The sequence below is a fragment of the Callithrix jacchus genome, chromosome 12, assembly GCF_049354715.1.
Source record: "Callithrix jacchus isolate 240 chromosome 12, calJac240_pri, whole genome shotgun sequence".
In the NCBI taxonomy this organism is placed as follows: Eukaryota; Metazoa; Chordata; class Mammalia; order Primates; family Cebidae; genus Callithrix; species Callithrix jacchus.
The window spans coordinates 60,764,960-60,784,820 of NC_133513.1; the positions used below are offsets into that span (position 1 = coordinate 60,764,960).

The 19,861-nt window shown below is 49.2% G+C and overlaps 1 protein-coding gene across 16 annotated transcripts in view; it reads right to left on the bottom strand.

The window, feature by feature from the left end:
• HK1 (hexokinase 1) overlaps nt 1-19,861 on the bottom strand; it is a 132,572-nt gene that overhangs the window by 72,081 nt on the left and 40,630 nt on the right. For 4 of the 16 annotated variants that reach the window (XM_078345690.1, XM_035268140.2, XM_078345688.1 and 1 more), the window contains exon 1: nt 10,969-11,130. The exons of 8 other annotated variants lie outside the window; for them this stretch is intronic. Coding sequence is in view for 6 of the 8 variants with exons in the window: in XM_035268140.2 (XP_035124031.1) it covers nt 10,969-11,031 (63 nt within the window). In the remaining 2 variants the exon portion in view is untranslated. Of the gene's footprint in view, nt 1-3,961; nt 4,083-10,968; nt 11,131-14,065; nt 14,312-19,861 lie in introns of those variants that run through there. 4 more of the 16 variants (XM_078345680.1, XM_078345684.1, XM_078345692.1 and 1 more) reach the window with 2 other exon arrangements.

Genomic DNA, 19,861 nt, shown 5'->3' on the forward strand with positions numbered 1-19,861 from the left:
GGGCTATGTCATATCCTTTCCGTCACATGAAATTTTTGAAAGCCTGTGTGGAGTTTACACTCAAAATCAGATTTGCCACATTTTAAGGGCACAACAGCCACCTATGACTGGCTCTACTATTCTGGACACACAGCCCTAGCATTTCTGACATATCTCCATTATCAGAGCCTTGGGTGACCATTTCTATGAGGAAGGCCGCTGCAATGTAGAACACACAATAGTGGAAAAGAAACATCCTTCTTTCCCATCTTAGGGTTATGGCTGAGGACCCTATAACAAAAGACAGAGTAACAAGAACAATGCATATAAATTAATCTAAGTTTTTAGATGATGCAGAAGCCTTCATAAAGAAATGAAGGCCCAAAGAAACAGGTAACTCTGGCCAGGCATGGTGGCTCACATCTGTGATCCCAGCACTTTGGGAAACTGAGGTGGGCAGATCACTTGAGGCCAGGAGTTCAAGGCCAGTCTGGCCAACATGGTGAAACCCCATCTCTACCAAAAATACAAAAATTAGCCAGGTGTGGTAGCGGGTGCCTGTAATCCCAGCTACTCAGGAGGCTGAGGTGGGAGAATTGCTTGAACCAGGGAGGTGGAGGCTACAGTGAGCCAAGATTGCGCCACTGCACTCTGGCCTGGGAGACAGAGGGAGAAACCCTGTCTCAAAAAAATAAAGAAAGAAAAGAAACAGGTAATGCTGCATATTTCTATATGCCAGGTTTGATGAAGAAGTGTGACTGGAGAAAGGGGGATGATCTAATACTGATAAACTGGGAGCAGGGCCTGTTTGTTCAGATTCTTCTCTGTGTCCCTGTATCTTCAGAGATAAGGATGTCCCTTTCCTCTGGGTATAGGGTAGACACCTTCTTGAATAAGAGTCTGATGACCAGTATCAGGGAAGAAGGGAGGGAAAAGGTGAGAGACCTAGCCAGTGGTGTCTTTATCACAACAATAGCCTGGATCTCCTACTTCACTCACCACACCCACCCAGACAGGGTCCTAGAAGGCACCAGGAGACATCAGAGGCATGAGATCTGGGTGAATAACATGGCTGAAGAGAAGCCCCATGTGTCAATCAGTTAATGGAATCGACAGCTCCTTATGGTGCCAATAGGCGGAGGCTACATGGGCATCACAAAGGAGCACAGGGGGCGGGAGTTTCATGCAGGTTAAGCATTGCCCTCCTGGGGGTCCTCTTTTAAAATGCAAACAAAGATGGGAGCAGGGAGGCAAATGAAAAAGAGATTTGAAAAACGGGCAAATCCCTAACACTTCACTGTTAATTACCTTATTGGATCCATTTCCTTCCCAAGTGGAAGGGGCCCATCGACACTAAGTAAATGGGGCTGGGGGTGGGGCAGCAGGCACCGGCCGGAGATGCGGTGCTGATGCAGGGAAGGGGCAGGAGATGGGGGACAGGGAACCTGAGGGATCCCAAGCCAGTTCCCCACTCTCCTATACCAGTCTTTCCCGCCTTGGATCTGTTTCCCTAAACTGCAAAATGAGAGTTGAGTGTAATAATGGAAAGAACATGGGTTCCTGAGCTAGGGGACCAGCAGTCATGTTCCTGTCCCTATCATGAGCTGTGATCATCAGCAAGTCAATTCACTACTTGGGGGGCCTTGGTTTGCTCACTCCTGAATGGAGATGTTCCCTTTCTCAGGGTGATTAAAAGCAGGGGCTCTCCCAGGAATTCTACTCTTATATATGCACCCAAGAGACATAAAAGCATGTCTATAAAAAAAATTCATACACAATTGTTCAGAGCAGCATTACTCATAACAGCAAAAAGAATGAAAAAAGTCCAAATGTCCGTCAACTAACAAATGGACAAACAAAATGTGGTATATAAATACAATGGAATAGTATTCAGCAATAAAAAGGAAAGAAGTGCTGACACATGCTACCACAGGGATGAACCCATAAGACTTTATGCTAAGTGAAAGAGGCCAGACACAAAAGGCCACATTTTACATGATTCCAGCTATATGAAATGTCCATAAGAGGCAAATCCATTTTTTAAAAAAGTAGATTAGTGGTTGCCAGAAACTAGGTGAGGGAAGAAACGGGAAGTGACTGCTAACAGGTAGTTTTTTCTGAGGTTGATGAAAATATTCTGGAATTGGATGGTGGTGATGGTTGGACAACCCTGTAAATGCGTTAGAAACCACTGAATTGTACACTGTGCAATGGTGTATTTCATGGTAGGTGATTTATGACTCAATTGAGTCATAAATCAGGAGTTCTGTCATCAGTCTTGCTGAATGCTGGCTCTATCGTTCACTATCAGTGCCTCACCGTATGAAATCACACCCACCTCACAGGGACCTTGTGGGGATGTACCAAGCAAATGCTCATGATGCCTTTAGCACAGTACAGGTTAATGAATGCTACAATGACTGTTGGCTTTGGTTCACATGAGTACTAGCAACGATTAAATAAGACCCCTGTTAAGAAAAAGAAAAGCTGAGCGCCTAGTAGGCACTGAATGCTACCTTCCCTGAAAGGTACCCTCCAGGTCTCGGGAGTCTGGAGCCTATAATCAGAAACAGACTCAAGATGAACCTGAGCTGACATTTTCTGCCTCACACAGAGACAGCTCAGCTTCTGTTTGCAAAGGGCTGAGCTGCGGACTTCAGGGTTCAGTTTTCCCTGCCACGTGGGTACAGCCACCCTCTCCTTTTACGGAAGACAGTCTGAGAGGCTGCTGGCTTGAGTTTTCTCTGAACAGAGCTGGGCATGTTTAGGCGACAGATAAGCCTGCCCTGCCTGGGTCAGATCCACCCGGGAAGAGGGAAAGTGTGTGCAAGTGAAAGGTCACAAATGTGTTTCAATTCTCAGAAAAGTAAGGCCAGGTGCCTTACTTAGAGGCTCACACCCATAATCCCAGCACTTTGGGAGGCCAAGGTGGGTGAATCACAAGGTCAGGAGTTCCAGACAAGTCCTGATCAATATGAAACCCCGTGAAACCAATGGTGAAACCCCGTCTCTACTAAAAAATACAAAAATTAGCTGGGCATAGTGGCATGCACCTGTAATCCCAGCTACTCAGGAGGCTGAGGCAGGAGAATTGCTGGAATCCGGGAGACAGAGGTTGCAGCGAGCCGAGACTGCACCACTGCACTCCAGCCTAACAGGGAGAGACTCCTTCTCAAAAAAAAAAACAAACAATTTCCAGAAAAGTTTAACAGAGTCACCCCACAGCACCAGGGGCCATGGAGAGCCAACCTAAGCCTTTCCCTGCATCAACTGTCCCTCCCCAGTGCAGATATCTCAGCAGCAGCTGTCAACTTCACTCAGTGGGACTCTGAAGCAAGGGCTATGATAAGGTAACTCAGGAAATGGGCTAATTTTAAACACAGCTCGAATGCTGTGATGTGAATGGAAATGACCGAGGAAGGAAACAGACTAAAACTCATCTATTACAAATTTGCAAAGGTTCCACCATAACAAGGGTCGGTGTGGAACCAAGACAACTTGCACATACTTCAGACAGGAGTGTGAACTGGCATGACTACGATGGTAATTTGGCAGAATCTCATATATAAGAAGAGGCACACATCTCTCCACCTGGTAATCCCAGCCCTAGGTACACAGCTTAGAGCCTAGAGAAACTTGTGCGTTCACTGGATGAGTTGTTCCAGAGAAAGTTCACCAAGGCATTGTTTGTCGTTTGAAACATTAGAAACACAAATGTCCATCAAAAGCAAAATAGATAAATTAACTGTGGAGCCATTATATTGTGTAAAAGCACAGAGCAGTTTAATGAAACAGTTACAGAGATGAACATTTTTCAAGTAGCAAAAATGGCCAGGCGTGGTGGCTCACACCTGTAATCCCAGCATTTTGGGAAGCTGAGGCGGGCGGATCACAAGATCAGGAGTTCGAAACCAGCCTGACCAAAATGTTAAGGCTCCATCTCTACTAAAAATACAAAACTTAGCCGGGTGTGGTGGCACACCTGTAATCCCAGCTGCTTGGGAGGCGGGGCAGGAAAATCGCTTGAACCCGGAGGTGAAGGTTGTGGTGACCCAAGATCGTGCCACTGCACTCCAGCCTGGGCAACAAGAGCAAAACTCCATCTAAAAAAAAAAAAAAAAAAAATCTCAAAAATATAATGTTGCACTAAAAGAAAGTAAATGGTAGAGGATACATACAGTATAGCACCATTTATAAGAGTTTAAAAGTGGCCCGGCTCGGTGCCTCACACCTGTAATCCCAACACTTTGGGAGGCCAAGGCGGGTGGATCACTTCAAGTCAGGAGTTCAAGACCAGCCTGACCAACAAGGTGAAACCCCATCTCTACTAAAAATACAAAAAAAAAAAAAAAATAGCTGGGTATGATCTCAGTTACTCAGGAGGCTGAGGCAGGAGGATCACTTAAACCCAGGAGGCAGAGGTTGCAGTAAGCAGAGGTTGTACCACTACACCCCAGCATCGGTGACAGAGCAAAACTCCATCTCAAAAAAAAAAAAAGAAGGCCGGGCGCGGTGGCTCAAGCCTGTAATCCCAGCACTTTGGGAGGCCGAGACGGGTTGATCACGAGGTCGAGAGATCGAGACCATCCTGGTCAACATGGTGAAACCCCGTCTCTACTAAGAATACAAAAAATTAGCTGGGCACAGTGATGCGTGCCTGTAATCCCAGCTACTCGGGAGGCTGAGGCAGGAGAATTGCCTAAACCCAGGAGGCGGAGGTTGCCATGAGCCGAGATCGCGCCATTGCACTCCAGCCTGGGTAACAAGAGCGAAACTCCGTCTCAAAAAAAAAAAAAAAAAAGAAAATCCGCATTTTTGTTATAATTCATTTGATTCCACCTTACAAAGTTTCTAAGTATAATATCCCTGATATGTACTGTTCACCAAAAGTCAACGTTATCTCCAGAAAACAAGATCTATCGAACTATAAACTTTTTACCTATTTTTCTTTAGGATCAGCTACAATGAACACAACCTAGTGTATATTAATTGACTTTATAAGATCCCACTATTAAGGTTTATTAGGCCAGAAGGCAGTGGGCACCTGTCTTGCTACTCCAGACAAACACGTCCCCAGGGCTGGGGATGGAAGCAGCTTCCTGAAGCACTTAAGAAGCTAACATCTGCAGCCTAGCTGTAAGCAGTTCCTAGCCTAGGGATTTCCCCCACAAGGTCTGACCACACCACACAGCCGTCTATGCACTGCACATATAACACAGCAAATATTGTATTTTTAAAAATTATTATTACTATTATTTTGAGACGGAGTTTCGCTCTTGTTACCCAGGCTGGAGTGCAATGGCGCGATCTCGGCTCACCGCAACCTCCGCCTCCTGGGTTTAGGCAATTCTCCTGCCTCAGCCTCCCGAGTAGCTGGGACTACAGGCGCGTGCCACCATGCCCAGCTAATTTTTGTATTTTTAGTAGAGACAGGGTTTCACCATGTTGACCAGGATGGTCTCGATCTCTTGACCTTGTGATCCACCCACCTCGGCCTCCCAAAGTGCTGGGATTATAGGCGTGAGCCACCGTGCCCGGCTAATTATTTTTTTTGAAACAGTCTCACTCTGTCACCCAGGCTGCAATATAGTGGCTCAATCTCGGCTTACTGCAACTTCTGCCTCCCAGGTTCAAGTGAATTCTCTTGCCTCAGCCTCCCAAGTAGCTGGGACTACAGGCATGGACCACCATGCCTGGCTAACCTTTTTGTATTTTTAATAGAGGGGGTTTCACCATGTTGGTCAGGCTGGTCTCGAACTCCTGACCTCAAATGAGGTGGGATCAGGCATGAGCCACCACTCCCCGCCAGCAAATATTGTATGCTCTGTGAGAATAGGAACCATTTCTGCCTTGTTCATAGTTGTCACCCCAGCCTAGCACAGTCCTCTGCACATAATTTAAAAAATCATAATTTTTTAATGAAATGATTGAGATTCTGTGATCAGATTTGATTTTCAGGGTTTTCAAATCACTAAGCACACTTAGGGAGGCTGAGGCAGGAGGACTGCCTGAGCCCAGGAGTTCAAGACCAGACTGGGCAACATGGTGAAACCCTGTCTCTATAAAAAAACAATATAGCAGTGAACTGCTCAAAAAAAAAAAGAGAGAGAAAGAAAAGAAAAACAACAACAACAAATCCACAAGTAGTTGCAGTTGAGCATGCCAGCAGTGTGAGCCCAGGAGTTCAAGACCAGCCTGGACAACATGGTGAGACCCTGTCTCCATAAAAAAATAACAATAGGCTGGGCGCAGTGGCTCACGCCTGTAATCCTAGCACTTTGGGAGGCCAAGGTGGGTGGATCACCTGAGGTCAGGAGTTCAAGACCAGCCTGGTCATCATGGTGAAACGCCATCTTTAAAAACAAAAACAATAAATCAATAAGCAGGTGCCAGCAGTCTGGCCACTAGACTGATTCCTGGATGCAGAGGTGTACAGCTTCCTGTCCTTATCCATATCTTCCCTAGGGCCTTCTCAGGCATGCTCAGAGCTGATTCTAGTAGCTAAATCTGTCCGCCAGGAATCCCTGATTGCAGATACACACAGAGACAATTCCAGTCACGCCAAATCAGTCTTGCAAGGGGAAAGCTGCCTATGTCTTCTCCGGAGAACAGCAGGAGCGTAGGAGCATGGCACAGCTTGGCCAGATGTGAAGGCACCTCACAGCCACCCCGCCTGCCAGTTTATGACTTTACAACATTCCCAAACTATCCAACCAAATAAAGTGATGGGGTTTCTCTTGGGAGAAACTAAGAGTATCTAAGGTAGAATAGGCAGGGATTATGAAGTGAAGATTCGACAAGAAGCTCTCATTGAATATTTGCACAACATCAGAATTAAGACGTTATGAGACACTTCTTTTAATTTTCTTTTTTTTTTTTTTTTTTTTCCAGACGGAGTCTTGCTCTATCACCCAGCCTGGAGTGTGGTGGCATAATCACAGCATTATAGCTCACTGCTCTGGGATCAATCTTTTGGGCTCGATCAGCCTCCTGAGTTGCTGTGACTACAGGTGTGTGCCACCACAGCAGGCTAAAAAAATACTTTTTTTTTTTTTAAGATGAGGTCTCATTTTGTTGCCCAAGCTGATTTTTCATAATTTTCTTTTTTCTTTGCCACTCTAAGAACCCACAGATTTTTTTATAATTTTCTAACTCTCGCCTCTCTTATCCCTGAGAAATAAGGAATGGCCTTTTTTTTTTTTAGATGGAGTTCAGCTGTTGTTGCCCAGGCTGGAGTGCAATGCCATGATCTTGGCTCACCGCAACCCCCCTCCCCCCCAGGTTCAAACGATTCCTCCTGCTTCAGTCTCACAAGTAGCTGGGATTAGAGGCGCCCGCCACCACACCAGGCTAATTTTGTATTTTTAGTAGAGATGGAGTTTCTCCATGTTAATCAGGCTGGTCTCGAACTCCCCACTTTAGGTGATCCTCCTGCCTCAGCCTCCCAAAGTGCCGGGATTACAGGTGTGAGACACCACCCTCGGCCTTTTTTTCTGTACTTAATGCTTGCTTTTGCAGCTGGAATGCGTGGACTCTAAGGAATGGACCTCGGGCAGCCCTTTAATTGCTAAGCCTACTCTCCCCTGTCTTCCTGGGCCAAGTACTCAAGGACTCCCGAGTTCGGCCATTGGACTAATCTCACCTGTTTGCTCACCTACTAATGGAAATCACTTAGAGTTACGGGGATCTCACCCAGAGAAAATCCACTGGCATCTGCTCACCATTCTGACCAGCCTGGAGGAAAGGAAGTCTAATTTTTCTATAGAAGCTAAGTTCTGACTTTCCTGGATCCATCTTCCTTTTCTAAACAAACAGAGCACTATGCAATCCTTCACCCTGCTCCAGGCTCCGAGTGGAAGAAGCTGGGGAGATGAGAGGAGTGTTTAAAGTTACGTAGAGGTCAAAGAACACAGCCTCTAGCTGCAGAACTAGCAGATGTCCAGGATTGTGATGAATGGAATCCTTCACAAGCACACATATGCCTCCCTTTCCTCCTAAAGGCACTAGAAGAATGAAAGGAATATATGTGTGTTGTGCTTAGCTCAGCCCAATGCCACGACACCCTCTTCAGCAGCACCTATTAACCAATTTATGCAGATTTTGTATGGATAACGGGGTTCCAAGCTGGGATGTCAGACACCTGAACTGTTTTGACCCAGAATATATTCTTTTTTTTTTTTTTGAGACGGAGGTTTGCTCTTGTTACCCAGGCTAGAGTGCAATGGTGCGATCTTGGCTCATCACAACCTCCGCCTCCTCAACCCAGAATATATTCTTATGGAGCTGAATTATTGACGTGCCCCACAGGCAATGAGGAGAAAAATGACACCCTTTTTCATGCTCACATTTGGATTCGAAGCAATAACAGAAACTTCTCCAGCATGGTCCCCACCTTCCCTTCTCCTACCTCTGGCTTGGAGGACAAGAAGATAGATGAGGGTTACTGAGGGATGTCAGGTCTGTCTCCAGAACCCACGAGGCTGCCTACGGCTGGAGGGCTGAATCATCATGGCCGCCCACGCTGGGTGCTAACCATCCCCACCAGGTACCTGCTGGGAGGCAGCCAGGGTCCAGCCCCCAGGAAGAACAGGGAGTCCTGCACCTTCACCTGGCCTTTCCCATGCTGAGTGGTAGGTGGAAAGAGCAGGTCTCTAAGGAGTCCTGGACCCCAGAAGAGCAGATGTGGTCCCCCAGCATCTGCACACTTAGGTAAAGCCAAGTAGGTCACTGGAACAAGTACCCACTATGTCATTGTCCTTAGAAAGCCCAGGCTAGAGTGCAGTGGCACAATCAGAGCCACGACCACACCCACTGACAGCAGTGCCACAGAGGCCACTATGCAAAAGGAGTGGACCTCCCTGGCAGGAATCCACATACTCCCCTACAGAATGCAACATAGGAAGTCTTTGGTGAAATGCAAGCAAACATCTTGTTTTTAAGAATCCCCTTGACACACAACATCTGGTGGAAACCTTGGCCTCAAGACCCTCCTCCAGCAAGGTTCTGGGGTGAGAGACGGGAAAGAATATCAGAATCCCAACCTCAGAGTGAGGAGGGATGGAAGGGTCACACACTTAGGTACCTACAGGTGTCTGGGAGATAGAATATGCATCCATAGATGCGAATTGAGCCACCCACAAGTACGGAGAGCTCTGGGCCCACACTAGACACCGTATGTCTGAGAAAATATGTCCCACGGAATGCAGTCCAAATCTAAGCCCAGCTCAGCTGCTGGAGGCCACTGGCAGCCAACAGTCACACAGGTGGTGGGTGTGGACGCTGGAGGTTTACAAGGTCACCCAGGCACCTGCCAATCCAGCAGCCCATTGTCTTGAGGTATAGAGGACACTACGTGGAGGAGGACGTGAACTCCTCTTGGCTTTAGGAAGCCTGTTCTGGGCACGTCTTGCCATGCTGGGAGAACTATCTCCCTGGTCCAAGGGGAAGAACATCAGTGATGCACACCACCACTGGAGAAAACTCATGAAATGCACACAACTGGCACTTATGGCTCCCAGGGCAGTGGCCAGAAGGAAGCTCCAGGGTGCTCCATGGGAGCAAGTGTCTCAAGTGCCACGATTTGACAACCCCAGATTCGTTGCTTCAAGCCATGAATAACAGTGGCAGATTCCACTCCCAAGCCTATCTTCTACCTACCTAACTCCCACCCACCATGGGATCCAAGATCAGAGCAGGATCCAAGGGGTCTTGTCCCTCAGTACCCACTGCCTCCTGGAAGCTGACCTCCGGGGGACCCTGATGAAGTTCCTGAGTGGAGGAACTGGGAGACCTGGATCTGCCCTACTGGCTCTGCCTCTAACTCACTGGGTGACCTTGATAAGGTCACTGCCCTCAGTAGACTTGTTTCTGACTGCTAGATGAGGAAGTCGTCTGAGATGGACAGGAAGAGGACGGAACACCCTGTGGCTTGCAGGGCAGAAAATCAAGGCCTGTCACTCCTGCCTGTCACCTGTAGAACTCCACCCCTCTGAACTCCAAAGTCAAGATGACTTTGCCAGTCCATCGGAGCTAACCCCAGCAATAACGTCACCACATTCAGGGTGGGTAGGCCAGGAGCCTGGACCAGACCTGGCACTGACAAAATGGGCGTCTTTCCCTACAGCTTAGGCTGTTTCTTAAAAATATGGTAGCAAAGCTGGCAGAAACAAATACACCTTTAAGACCTGCCAGCAGACAGTATTATATACTAAGATGTCAAAGGCAGCAACACCTCAGGCCAGGAGGATGCATGCGGCCAAGTGCTAGAGCAAGCATGCCACAAGCTTACGTCCCACCCAACTCAAATGACCAGTCTCTTATTTGAGCTCCTGTGCTGGCTAGAAATTACAGCTTAAGAGGAATAAAAAATTCCATTCAGACGAGCCGCTCCAGACACGAGGCCTATGAGCAAAGTTTCCGGTGGCCTTGCTGCCCCTCCCCATTCCAGGAAGCCGGGCGGGTCACCTCGTCCTCAGATTAACAAGCAGCTCAAACAACTGGAAGCGTCTGGTGACAGCTTCTCAGGGGCACCCGACAACCTCTGCCAGGAACCCCCAAATATAGGAGGTCTGGCCTCCAGCCAGCACCCCCGCCTGCTGCTTGCTCACTTCCCCAGCATCTCCGTGATCACACCTCCTCCCACGGCGCTCGGACCCTCCCAAACAGGCCCTGCGGAAGGGCCCACCGGCCCCCACCGGTCACCTCCCCGCACAGCCCGGGGGCCTGACATCCAGGGCCCGTTTCAAGGACACTGCAGCAGGCAGCCCAGTCTCGAGGGTCTTTCGCCCGGCTGCCCCCCTCCCAACACGCACACACACACAGACTGAAATGCCGGGAGAATTGAAGGCGAAGCCTTTCCCCGCGCCCTGCAGTCCAATTCGATGCTGGGCCGGAGAAGGCCGGGCGCCGGAGGATGGAGGCGGCGGCGAGCGGATGCCGGAACGAAAAGCTGAGGCCGGGACGCCGGCGGCGGCGCGGGCCGGGGCTCACCTTTTTGACTTGGTCATCCTTCAGCTCCGTGAAGTAATAGGCCAGGAGCTGTGCGGCGATCATGCTGGCGGTCGGGGGTGCGGGGCGGCAGGCGTGGGGCCGGTCGCTCCTCCGCAGCCTGGGCGAGCTGTGGTCCTCCAGCGGCTGCTCGGCGGCTCCTCCTCCTCCTCCTCCTCCTCCCGCAGCTCCTCCCCCTCGGCCCGGGGCGCGGCAGCAGCTCGCGCGCTCCCGGTCTCCGCGCTCCCGTCCCCAGGAGGGTGACAGCCGCCAGCCGGCCCACCTCCTCCGCGCCCATTGGCTGCCGCGCGCCTCTGCAGCGCCGGGCGGTGGCGTCCAGGCCGGGGAGCCGGGACGCCGCGGCCGCTCCCTCCCGCACCGGAAAGGGGGCGGGCGACGCTGCGAAATCCCCCCGGCCCTGCATCACCCTGCACGTCCCCCACGTAGGTAGCCGACCCGTGGCGGCGCTGGGTGGGCCCGGACAGACGACGAGGTGCGAGGCGCAGGCTGGAGGCACCGCCCCGGTCGGCGGGGAAGAGAAGCCCCTAGGGCTAAGTCTAGGGACGGGCAGCCCCCGGGCAAGAAGGCGGTCCCATTCCTCGGAAATGAGGGCTCGCCCTTAGGAGTCCGGCAGACGCAGCCGTGCCGGAGGGGCTTGCAGAAGTGGGCGTGGAAAGCGGGCGGAAGCGGGAGCCCCGGACGCTACGCCGTCCTCGCACCCGGGTCCTGCGCCTGTCTCGCGGCGGCCGAGCGTGCCGCCCCACCTGGGTATTCAGCGGCTTTGCATCACCCCTCCCTGGCCTGCCCGGCCTAATCTCCAGCTGGCAGATTTGTACTGCTGAACCCAAAGCGACACCCCAGAGCACCCGTCCCGGAGTCACCGGCTCCTGAGGCTGCTGCTCCTGAGTGCTCCTCGGGGCGCACTCCCTCTGGGCGGGACTTGCGCCACAGGCCGCAGCCTGTCCCCATCCTCCGGGCCTCCTCTTGCTGTTGGACACTCGGGCCCACTGGGACTTGGGGCACGGTTCAGCCACCCCTCCCAGGTGCAGTGTTTTCCGCCTTCCCAGAGGAAGTTAGGTAGGATGGCAGGAATCCCTAGAGGTCCTACCAGGACAGCAACTTTAGGATTCTTAGATTGTTAATGTGTTCCGGAAGCCACCAGGAGCCTTAGTTCCTTACAAGATGACAATAACGAGCTCAAATATAACAAGTGGTTGCTATTCTGATTGGACAGATAAGGAAATTGAGGCTCAGTGAGGCCTCAGCCTTGCTGGACCAGCCAGGAAGTTACAGCGCTAAGATTACAGCTTGGATCTGTGAATCTTCTTTTTTTTATTTTTTTTAAAGATGGGTTTCACCATGATGGCCAGGCTGGTCTTGAACTCCTGACCTCAGGTGATCCACCCACCTCAGCCTCCCAAAGTGCTAGGATTATAGGCGTGAACCACCGTGCCCGACTTGGATCTGTGAATCTTCGAAGCAGATGCTCACCCCTAGGGTTTGCTGTGGTCCCCGTTGTATAGAGCCCCCTCTGCCTAAATCTTTCTTGCAACCAAGACTGCACCATATGGTGCCCTGAAATCCAACTCCCAACCTCTACCCTAGCCCTTGACTAGGCCTAGCAAAGGTACACTCAAATCAGAGGGAGGGACGACTTAGGTGCAGGAACCCCAGGGGCCTGCCAGTAGTCATGGAAAAGGAGGAGCTTAGAGGCAGTCGGGAGGCCGGGTCCAGGTCACAGTCCCCACCCCCTGCCTTAGGGCCTATGCCCAGGGGCATCTCAAATCAAGTCTGAGACTGTGTCCTCATCCATTAGATGAAGATACTAGCGCCCACCTCCCCTACCTTTGATTGTTGTGTAATAGTGTACACAAAACACCTGCACATAATATATGATTAAAGAATGGTAAGTATTATAGAACTGACTGAGAAGTTAAAGCGGTTCAACCTTCAGGGACTCTCACTTGCATTTCTACCCTTCTAGGCCCTGGGAGAGCCTAGCAATTTGATATTTGTGTATTTATATTTGAATTATTTTCCAAAGAGAACCCCAATTTATTTAAGCTTCAAGCCCCACAAAACCTGGATTTGCCCTGGATCATAATTATAAATCAAGAAGAAAGAGATTTGCTCGCACACATCAAACGCTTGGAACAACGTACATGGCCATAAAGCAAAATGGAGTGAATGAGAATAAGATGGTTGTTCTCAAGTGCCATTTGATTTGAGTTCTGCAGATCTGCCAAGTTCACAAAACTGGAAACTCCTTGAAATGGAGGGCTGTGTTTCGCTAATTGCTCTGTCTCCCACGCAAGCCCAGGGCCTGGCACTTGGCAGGCTGAACGAGCCTAGCACATAATCAAAAATATGGCCCTTCACCCAGCCACCAGCCAGTGCCATCACCCATGCCCAAACCCTTGTTACAACTCCTATCTGAGCTGGAGCCAGGGAGAAACTGACGCCTGGAAGAGCCAGGTTACCCTGAGATGTCCTGTTTGCAGGCAGGAAGGCTGCCTCTGCTTTCTCTCCCCTGGCCTTTGAGAGGGAAACTGCTTCTCAAAGTGACTCATTCCTCCCCACCCACTGAACGCAACCAGGCCACAAGGCCTGTCAATATTTCCTGAGAAATATCTCTAGGCCTGACCTACTGCCACCTCCCAACTCCCAGTCCTCATCTCCCTGTGCCAGAAATATTACAAGAGTCTTCTAGCTGTCCCCCTCGGCGCCTGGTCTCACGCCATCCAAGCCATTCTGAGCACCAGGTCACATTAATCCTGCTAAAATGCAGCATAATCATGTCATGACCCTTCCGTAAATCCCTTCATGGCCCCCTCCTTCCTGAGAGAGCCAATTTAAACATCTCTGCCTGGTTTCCAAGGCCTTCTGTAATCTGACTCTACTCTTTCCCACTTATCTCTTCCTCCATGCGCCACAGCAAGGCCACTTCCCACCGCCCTCTGCCCCTGCCAAATCCACTCCATTTGTGTCCCGCTCATATTCCCTCCCTTGTCCTGCCTTCTCTACTCATCTCTGCCTGACCAAACATTCCCTCTCATCTAAGCCCCAGCTTGCCCACCTTCCCTGGACCACAGCTACTCACCCAAATCTCCCAGGCCTCAGCACCTCGACAGGGCAAGCTCAAGCTGTGCTCACAGGCCATCTGGATATACACCCAGACTCCTCTTTACAGGGCAGGAACCTGGGACACCACAGGTGGGCCATCTTGCCCAGTGTCAGCTTGTGGTAGAGTTTGGAGCCAGGACTCTAACCTAGTCCCGATGCCCAGCCAGTGCTCTGTCCATCCCACCCCCAACCCCTCATGCAGCCTGGGCCTCAGATAAGTAACACCGAGTCATGACTGACTAACTGATATGGGTGACTGTCTTCTAGGGGGCTGGTTCTATCTGCCCCAATCAGACAGCTTCCTGAGGCCAGAGCCCATGCTGCACTGCTGTGTCCCCTCTCCGTTGATCCAGCAATGACTTCACAATTTACCTCTTTTTGCTCTTAGATCCCTGCTAAGGCTCCTTGACAGTTACTCCATGGATCCTCAATAAAACCCCAACCCACAGGAATTCCTTAGTTCCCTCCCTCTCCAGATGACCCTCCACTTCCCTTCAAGTTCCCTGAATTCTCTCTATTCATTTACTGCGTGGTTCTTTTTATACAAGTTGGGGTTGGAGGAACCAGTGCCAGGCTGCCACCCCAGGAAATGCACCTGCCTGTAAGACAGTGCAGTCTGCCTTCTAAGTTGGAATGTCTATACCAATTCCCATCGACCCATGGCACTAGGAATGTTACTTCAGAAATGATCTCCAACAGTTAACAGCTGTACCTCCCGCACCTGAGAGCACACTCCAAATAGTAATGTTTGCATAACATTGACAGTTTGCAGAGCAATTTCTCATTTATTGCTTCATTTCCCCTGATAACAGCCTGGTGAGGTTATAAGGGCAAATACCATTATCTGCACTTAATCAGTCAATGAGGATATGAAGGTTAAAGAGCTTGGATGTTTTGGTTTTTTTCTTAAATTGAAATGGGGTCTCACTATGTTGCCCAGGCTGGTCTCAAACTCTTGGGCTCAAGTGATCCTCTTGCCTTGACCTCTGAAAGTGCTGGGATTATAGGCGTGAGCTGCTGCATGCAGCCCTATAGAGTTGGTTAAGGTCTCAAAGAGAGCAAGAAAACAAAAATTAAGACTAGTGCCTAAACCGTTGGAGCATCTTGGAATCCTGACACTGTGGGACTGTCACGCACAGCCTGTCCTAAAGAAATGCCCCAGAGGAGATCCCAACCCAGCATTTCTATTAGTTGCATCAGTGGTTTCCAGCCTGGCTGCACCAAAGCCACCTGGGGAGCTTCTACAAATGCTGACATCCAAGCCCCACCCAGAGACTGAATCGATGTGAACTGCAGTCCAAGTATCACTTTCTGAATATTCCCCAGGTGAAACTCAGGTGCTGCCAGGAATGAGGACTGATTTAGACCCTAACTTTCCACGGAACATGTGGAAGAAATGTCTAAAATGAATTGACCCATAATCCTTTTAGCAGCTTCTCTGGGATGCTGAAGGCAATTGCTCCAGGGTCTTAGTGGCTCTGCAGCTGAGCACAGTGGGGTAAAGTTTATCGTGACTCCCATCAGTGTTTCAGACAGTTCTGCTTCCTTTGGGAGAAGGCTGCTGAGGAGTCACAGGCCACCCAGCCCTCGGAGAGACTGGAGTTGTAAAATCACATTCTCAGTCTGTCTCCTTTTCTCTTTCACTTTCCCAAAATCCTGCCCTCCAACAACGTTATAATGGGGCTAGTGTAAATCAGCAACTGCCAAGCTAAAACTGTGGGCTAATAACATCTTATTTGGCCCACTTATTATTTTATAAATTTGGCCCTGCCCTTAAAAAAAATTAAGAAATTTCACTTTAAAATCTAGATTTCAGGCACCTAAAGGTCAACTCATACAGGACCCATTTCATCCTATAGCAATATGATCATCATGGCACTAGCTCCTTATCTCAGCTAGCTCCTTCCCCGAATCCGCTGGAGCTGAGCAACCACTGCCCTCTTTAGACAGGGCAGGGGAGCTCCAGTAGCCCAGGCCTCACCCAGCCCACTGACTGACACTGCTGACTGGTCCCTGTAAGGCATTGACATTTTCAGCTCCTAATCATTGGAATTTACCAGCAAAAGCCTCCTGTTATCAGGCCCAGAATTAGGATGAGGCAAGAGCCATACCTAGGATGCAAGACTTAAATCTTGTACTAGGGAGAGAGCGAAAAAAAAAATTTTTTTAAATCTTGTACCTGAATCTTGCTCTATCAGTGCCTCTCTTGCTTCACCCAAGCTCCAGTCTGCTCAGGTGTCATAAAGGCCCCTGCCAGCCTTACTCAACCCTCACCTGCTTATCTCTACTCAGAGAGGCCCTGACCCCTCAGGGACACATTTCCCACCTTTTGTCTCAAGGAGAAGAAGGAAACCAACATAATTCACCCAAAATATGGCTCCCTTGTGTAATGAATATTTTGAAAGAAAGGCCCTTAAAGATCAACTGACACTGGAAGAGACTGCCCCACCTCCAAAGGGAAAGGACCAAAAGACTAGAAGGATGCCTCTAGGAGAACAATTTCTTTCCATCCCCTTCCTGTTATCTGGTTCTCTATTGCAGAAAAGAAGACTGAAGAATAACCACACCTAGAGGGATAAGATGCCTGTCTGTCTCTCAGGCTCATCCACTTTCCAAAAAGAACCATTTACAAGTTAATCTCAATTCTCTGATCCCTTCTTTCTCTGGAAAAATCATGTACAATTACAGAAATACCATATTCCCCATCTCCTTACCAGCTTCAAAATATATATATATATATATGGCCAGGCACAGTGGCTCATGCCTGTAATCCCAGCACTTTGGGAGGCTGAGGTGGACAGATCACTTGAGGTCAGGAGTTTCAGACCAGCCTGGCCAAAGTAGTAAAACCTGGTCTCTACTAAAAATACGAAAATTAGCTGGGCATGGTGGCGCATGCCTGTATTCCCAGCTACTCCGGAGGCTGAGGCAGGAGAATCACTTGAACCCCGGGAGGTGGAGGTTTCTGTGAACCAAGCTCATGCCACTGGCCTTCAGCCTGGGCAACAGAGTGAGACCATCTCCAAAAAAAGGTTATATAAGCTTCTGTATCCCATTGAAGGGTTAGGGTAAGCACTCTGTTTTCTTCTATGCATATTAGAAAATGTGTATGTCTTTTCCCTTAATCTGCCTTTTGTCTGTTGACTTTTCAGCAAATCCACAGAGTGGGAAGGGGAAGTTTTCTTTTGGCCCTACTAGGGCTTCTACTCCCCTTTGGAGGTAGAAGTCCCTCAAGAAAGCCAAAGAAATCCGAGTCCCACACTGTCCCTTTCTAGACATTTCATCCTCATTAAATTGCCTCTGAGCGTGACAAGAGTCATAGGCACACAGAAGTGTAGCCTGGGCTGGGCACGGTGGCTCAAGCCTGTAATCCCAGCACTTTGGGAGGCTGAGGAGGGTGGATCACGAGGTCAGAAGTTCAAGACCAGCCTAGCAGATATGGTAAAACCCCCATCTCTACTAAAAATACAAAAATTGGCTCATACCTGTAATCCCAGCACTTTGGGAGGCCAAGGCGGGCGGATCTTGAGGTCAGGAGATTGAGGCCATCCTGGCCAAAATGATGAAACCCTATCTCTACTGAAATACAAAAAATTAGCCGGGCAGGGTTGTGCGCACCTGTAGTCCCGACTACTCGGGAGGCTGAGGCAAGAGACTTGCTGGAACCCAGAGGGCGGAGATTACAGTGAGCCAAGATCGCACCACTGCACTCCAGCCTGTTGACAGAGCAAGACTCCATCTCAAAAAAAAAAAAAAGAAAAGAAAAAAATAGACAGAGTCTCACTCTCTTGTCCAAGCTGGAATAGAATAGCATGATCTCAGCTCACTGCAACCTCTACCTCCTGGGTTTAAACAATTCTCCTTCCTCAGCCTCCCAAGTAGCTGGGAGTACAGGCGGGCACCACCACCCCTGGCTAATTTTTTGTATTTTTGTTGAGTTGGGGGTTTTGCCATCTCTCAAACTCCCAACCTCAGGTGACCTGCCTGCCTCAGTCTCTCCAAGTGCTGGGATTACAGGCGTGAGCCACTGCACCGGCAGCATTAGATTCTTGTAGGAGAACAAACCTTATTGTGAACTGCATGTGCAAAGGATCTAGATTGTGCAGTTTTTTTGTTGTTTGTTTGTTTTTTGAGACGGAATTTCACTCTTGTTACCCAGGCTGGAGTGCAATGGCGCAATCTCGGCTCACCACAACCTCTGCCTCCTGGATTCAGGCAATTCTCCTGCCTCAGCCTCCTGAGTAGCTGGGATTACAGGCACACACCACCATGCCCAGCTAATTTTTTGTATTTTTAGTAGAGACAAGGTTTCACCATGTTGACCAGGATGGTCTCAATCTCTTGACCTCGTGATCTACCCGCCTCGGCCTCCCCAAGTGCTGGAATTACAGGCTTGAGCCACCGAGCCCGGCCCCTATTGTGCAGTTTTTATGAGAATCTAGTGCCTAATGATCTGAGGTGGAACAGTTTCACCCAAAACCGTCCCCCCAAACCCACGGGTCTGCGGAAAAATTGTCATCCATGAAACTAGTGCCTGGTGCCAAAAAGGTTGAGGACCGCTGTCCTAAAGGAAAAGATGTTTTGAAACAGAGAAGTAAAAATAATGGTTGCTTTGTAAGCTAAATATATTTGGCTTTATAATAATAGCTAGCATTTAGGGAGAATTTACTATATGCCATTGTTCTAAATTATTTACTTATTTATTGACTGATTGACCCTTAAAACAACCCAATGCGATGGATACTATAATATCCCTATTTTATAGATAAGAAAACTGAATCACGGGGTGACTACGTGACTTTCCCAAGGTCGCACAGCAACTGAATGGAAAAGCTGAGATCCAAGCCAAGGCTGTGTGTGTCCAGCCCACCTTGCCATTCCAACAAAATGCAATATTTATTTTACCATATTGTTCTTATTTCTCTTACTTCACTCAGGTCCAGTGAAAGGTCCAAGGACCTGCACCGAGGAAACTGAGTCGTGGCTTGTTTAGATTCCTAAAATGTGGCAAGTGGATCCGGGCTCCGCAGAATCCCCTTGATAAGGGGAATTCTCAAACCATTCAGGGAGGCAGACGTGCAAGATCAGAGGGGCTACAAGTGGGCTTTGGAAGAAGTTGCCCTCCCCTGGGGGTGGTGGTGGGGGTGGAGACTTCTGGCTTAGGTTGATTCCACTGAGGGGCTGAGTATGTCTCCTCTTTCACTGTTTTCCGTAGGTCTGTCTTGCTGTGCCCTTCCCAAAAAATCACTCTCGTCAAGGGCTTCAGCCACATCTCCCTCCCAAGCTCATGATTATATTTCTAGCTGCCTATGAGAATCAACTCCTGTATGTCCCATAGGTGCTCAAAACTCGGTATCTTCCAACACAGTCATGTTCTTCTCCTTAAACGTACTCTTCTCAATTCCCCTCCTTGTCACTTATTCACTCAACACATATTTGTGAAACACCTAATCTGCCCTGCACTTTCCTAGTCACTGGAAATGTGGTGAACAAGACAAAAATCCCCCAAACTCCCTGTGCCAAAGGGAAGTGTTTAGCTTGGGAACTGAGTCACCCAAAAAGACTCCCATTTTGTCCCTACATAGGCAGCTGCAAAGGTGGGCCACATAACTTCCCAGGGGACTTCCCTCACAATTTGCTCACAAGGAAATTCCTTTAAGATCTTTACCCTAAAACAATATTCTGTTGAATTTCACCCAAACAATGTACATTGACAGCTTATTATCACAGGTACAGGACAAGGACTGGACTAGAAGTCATCCCTTCCCTTACC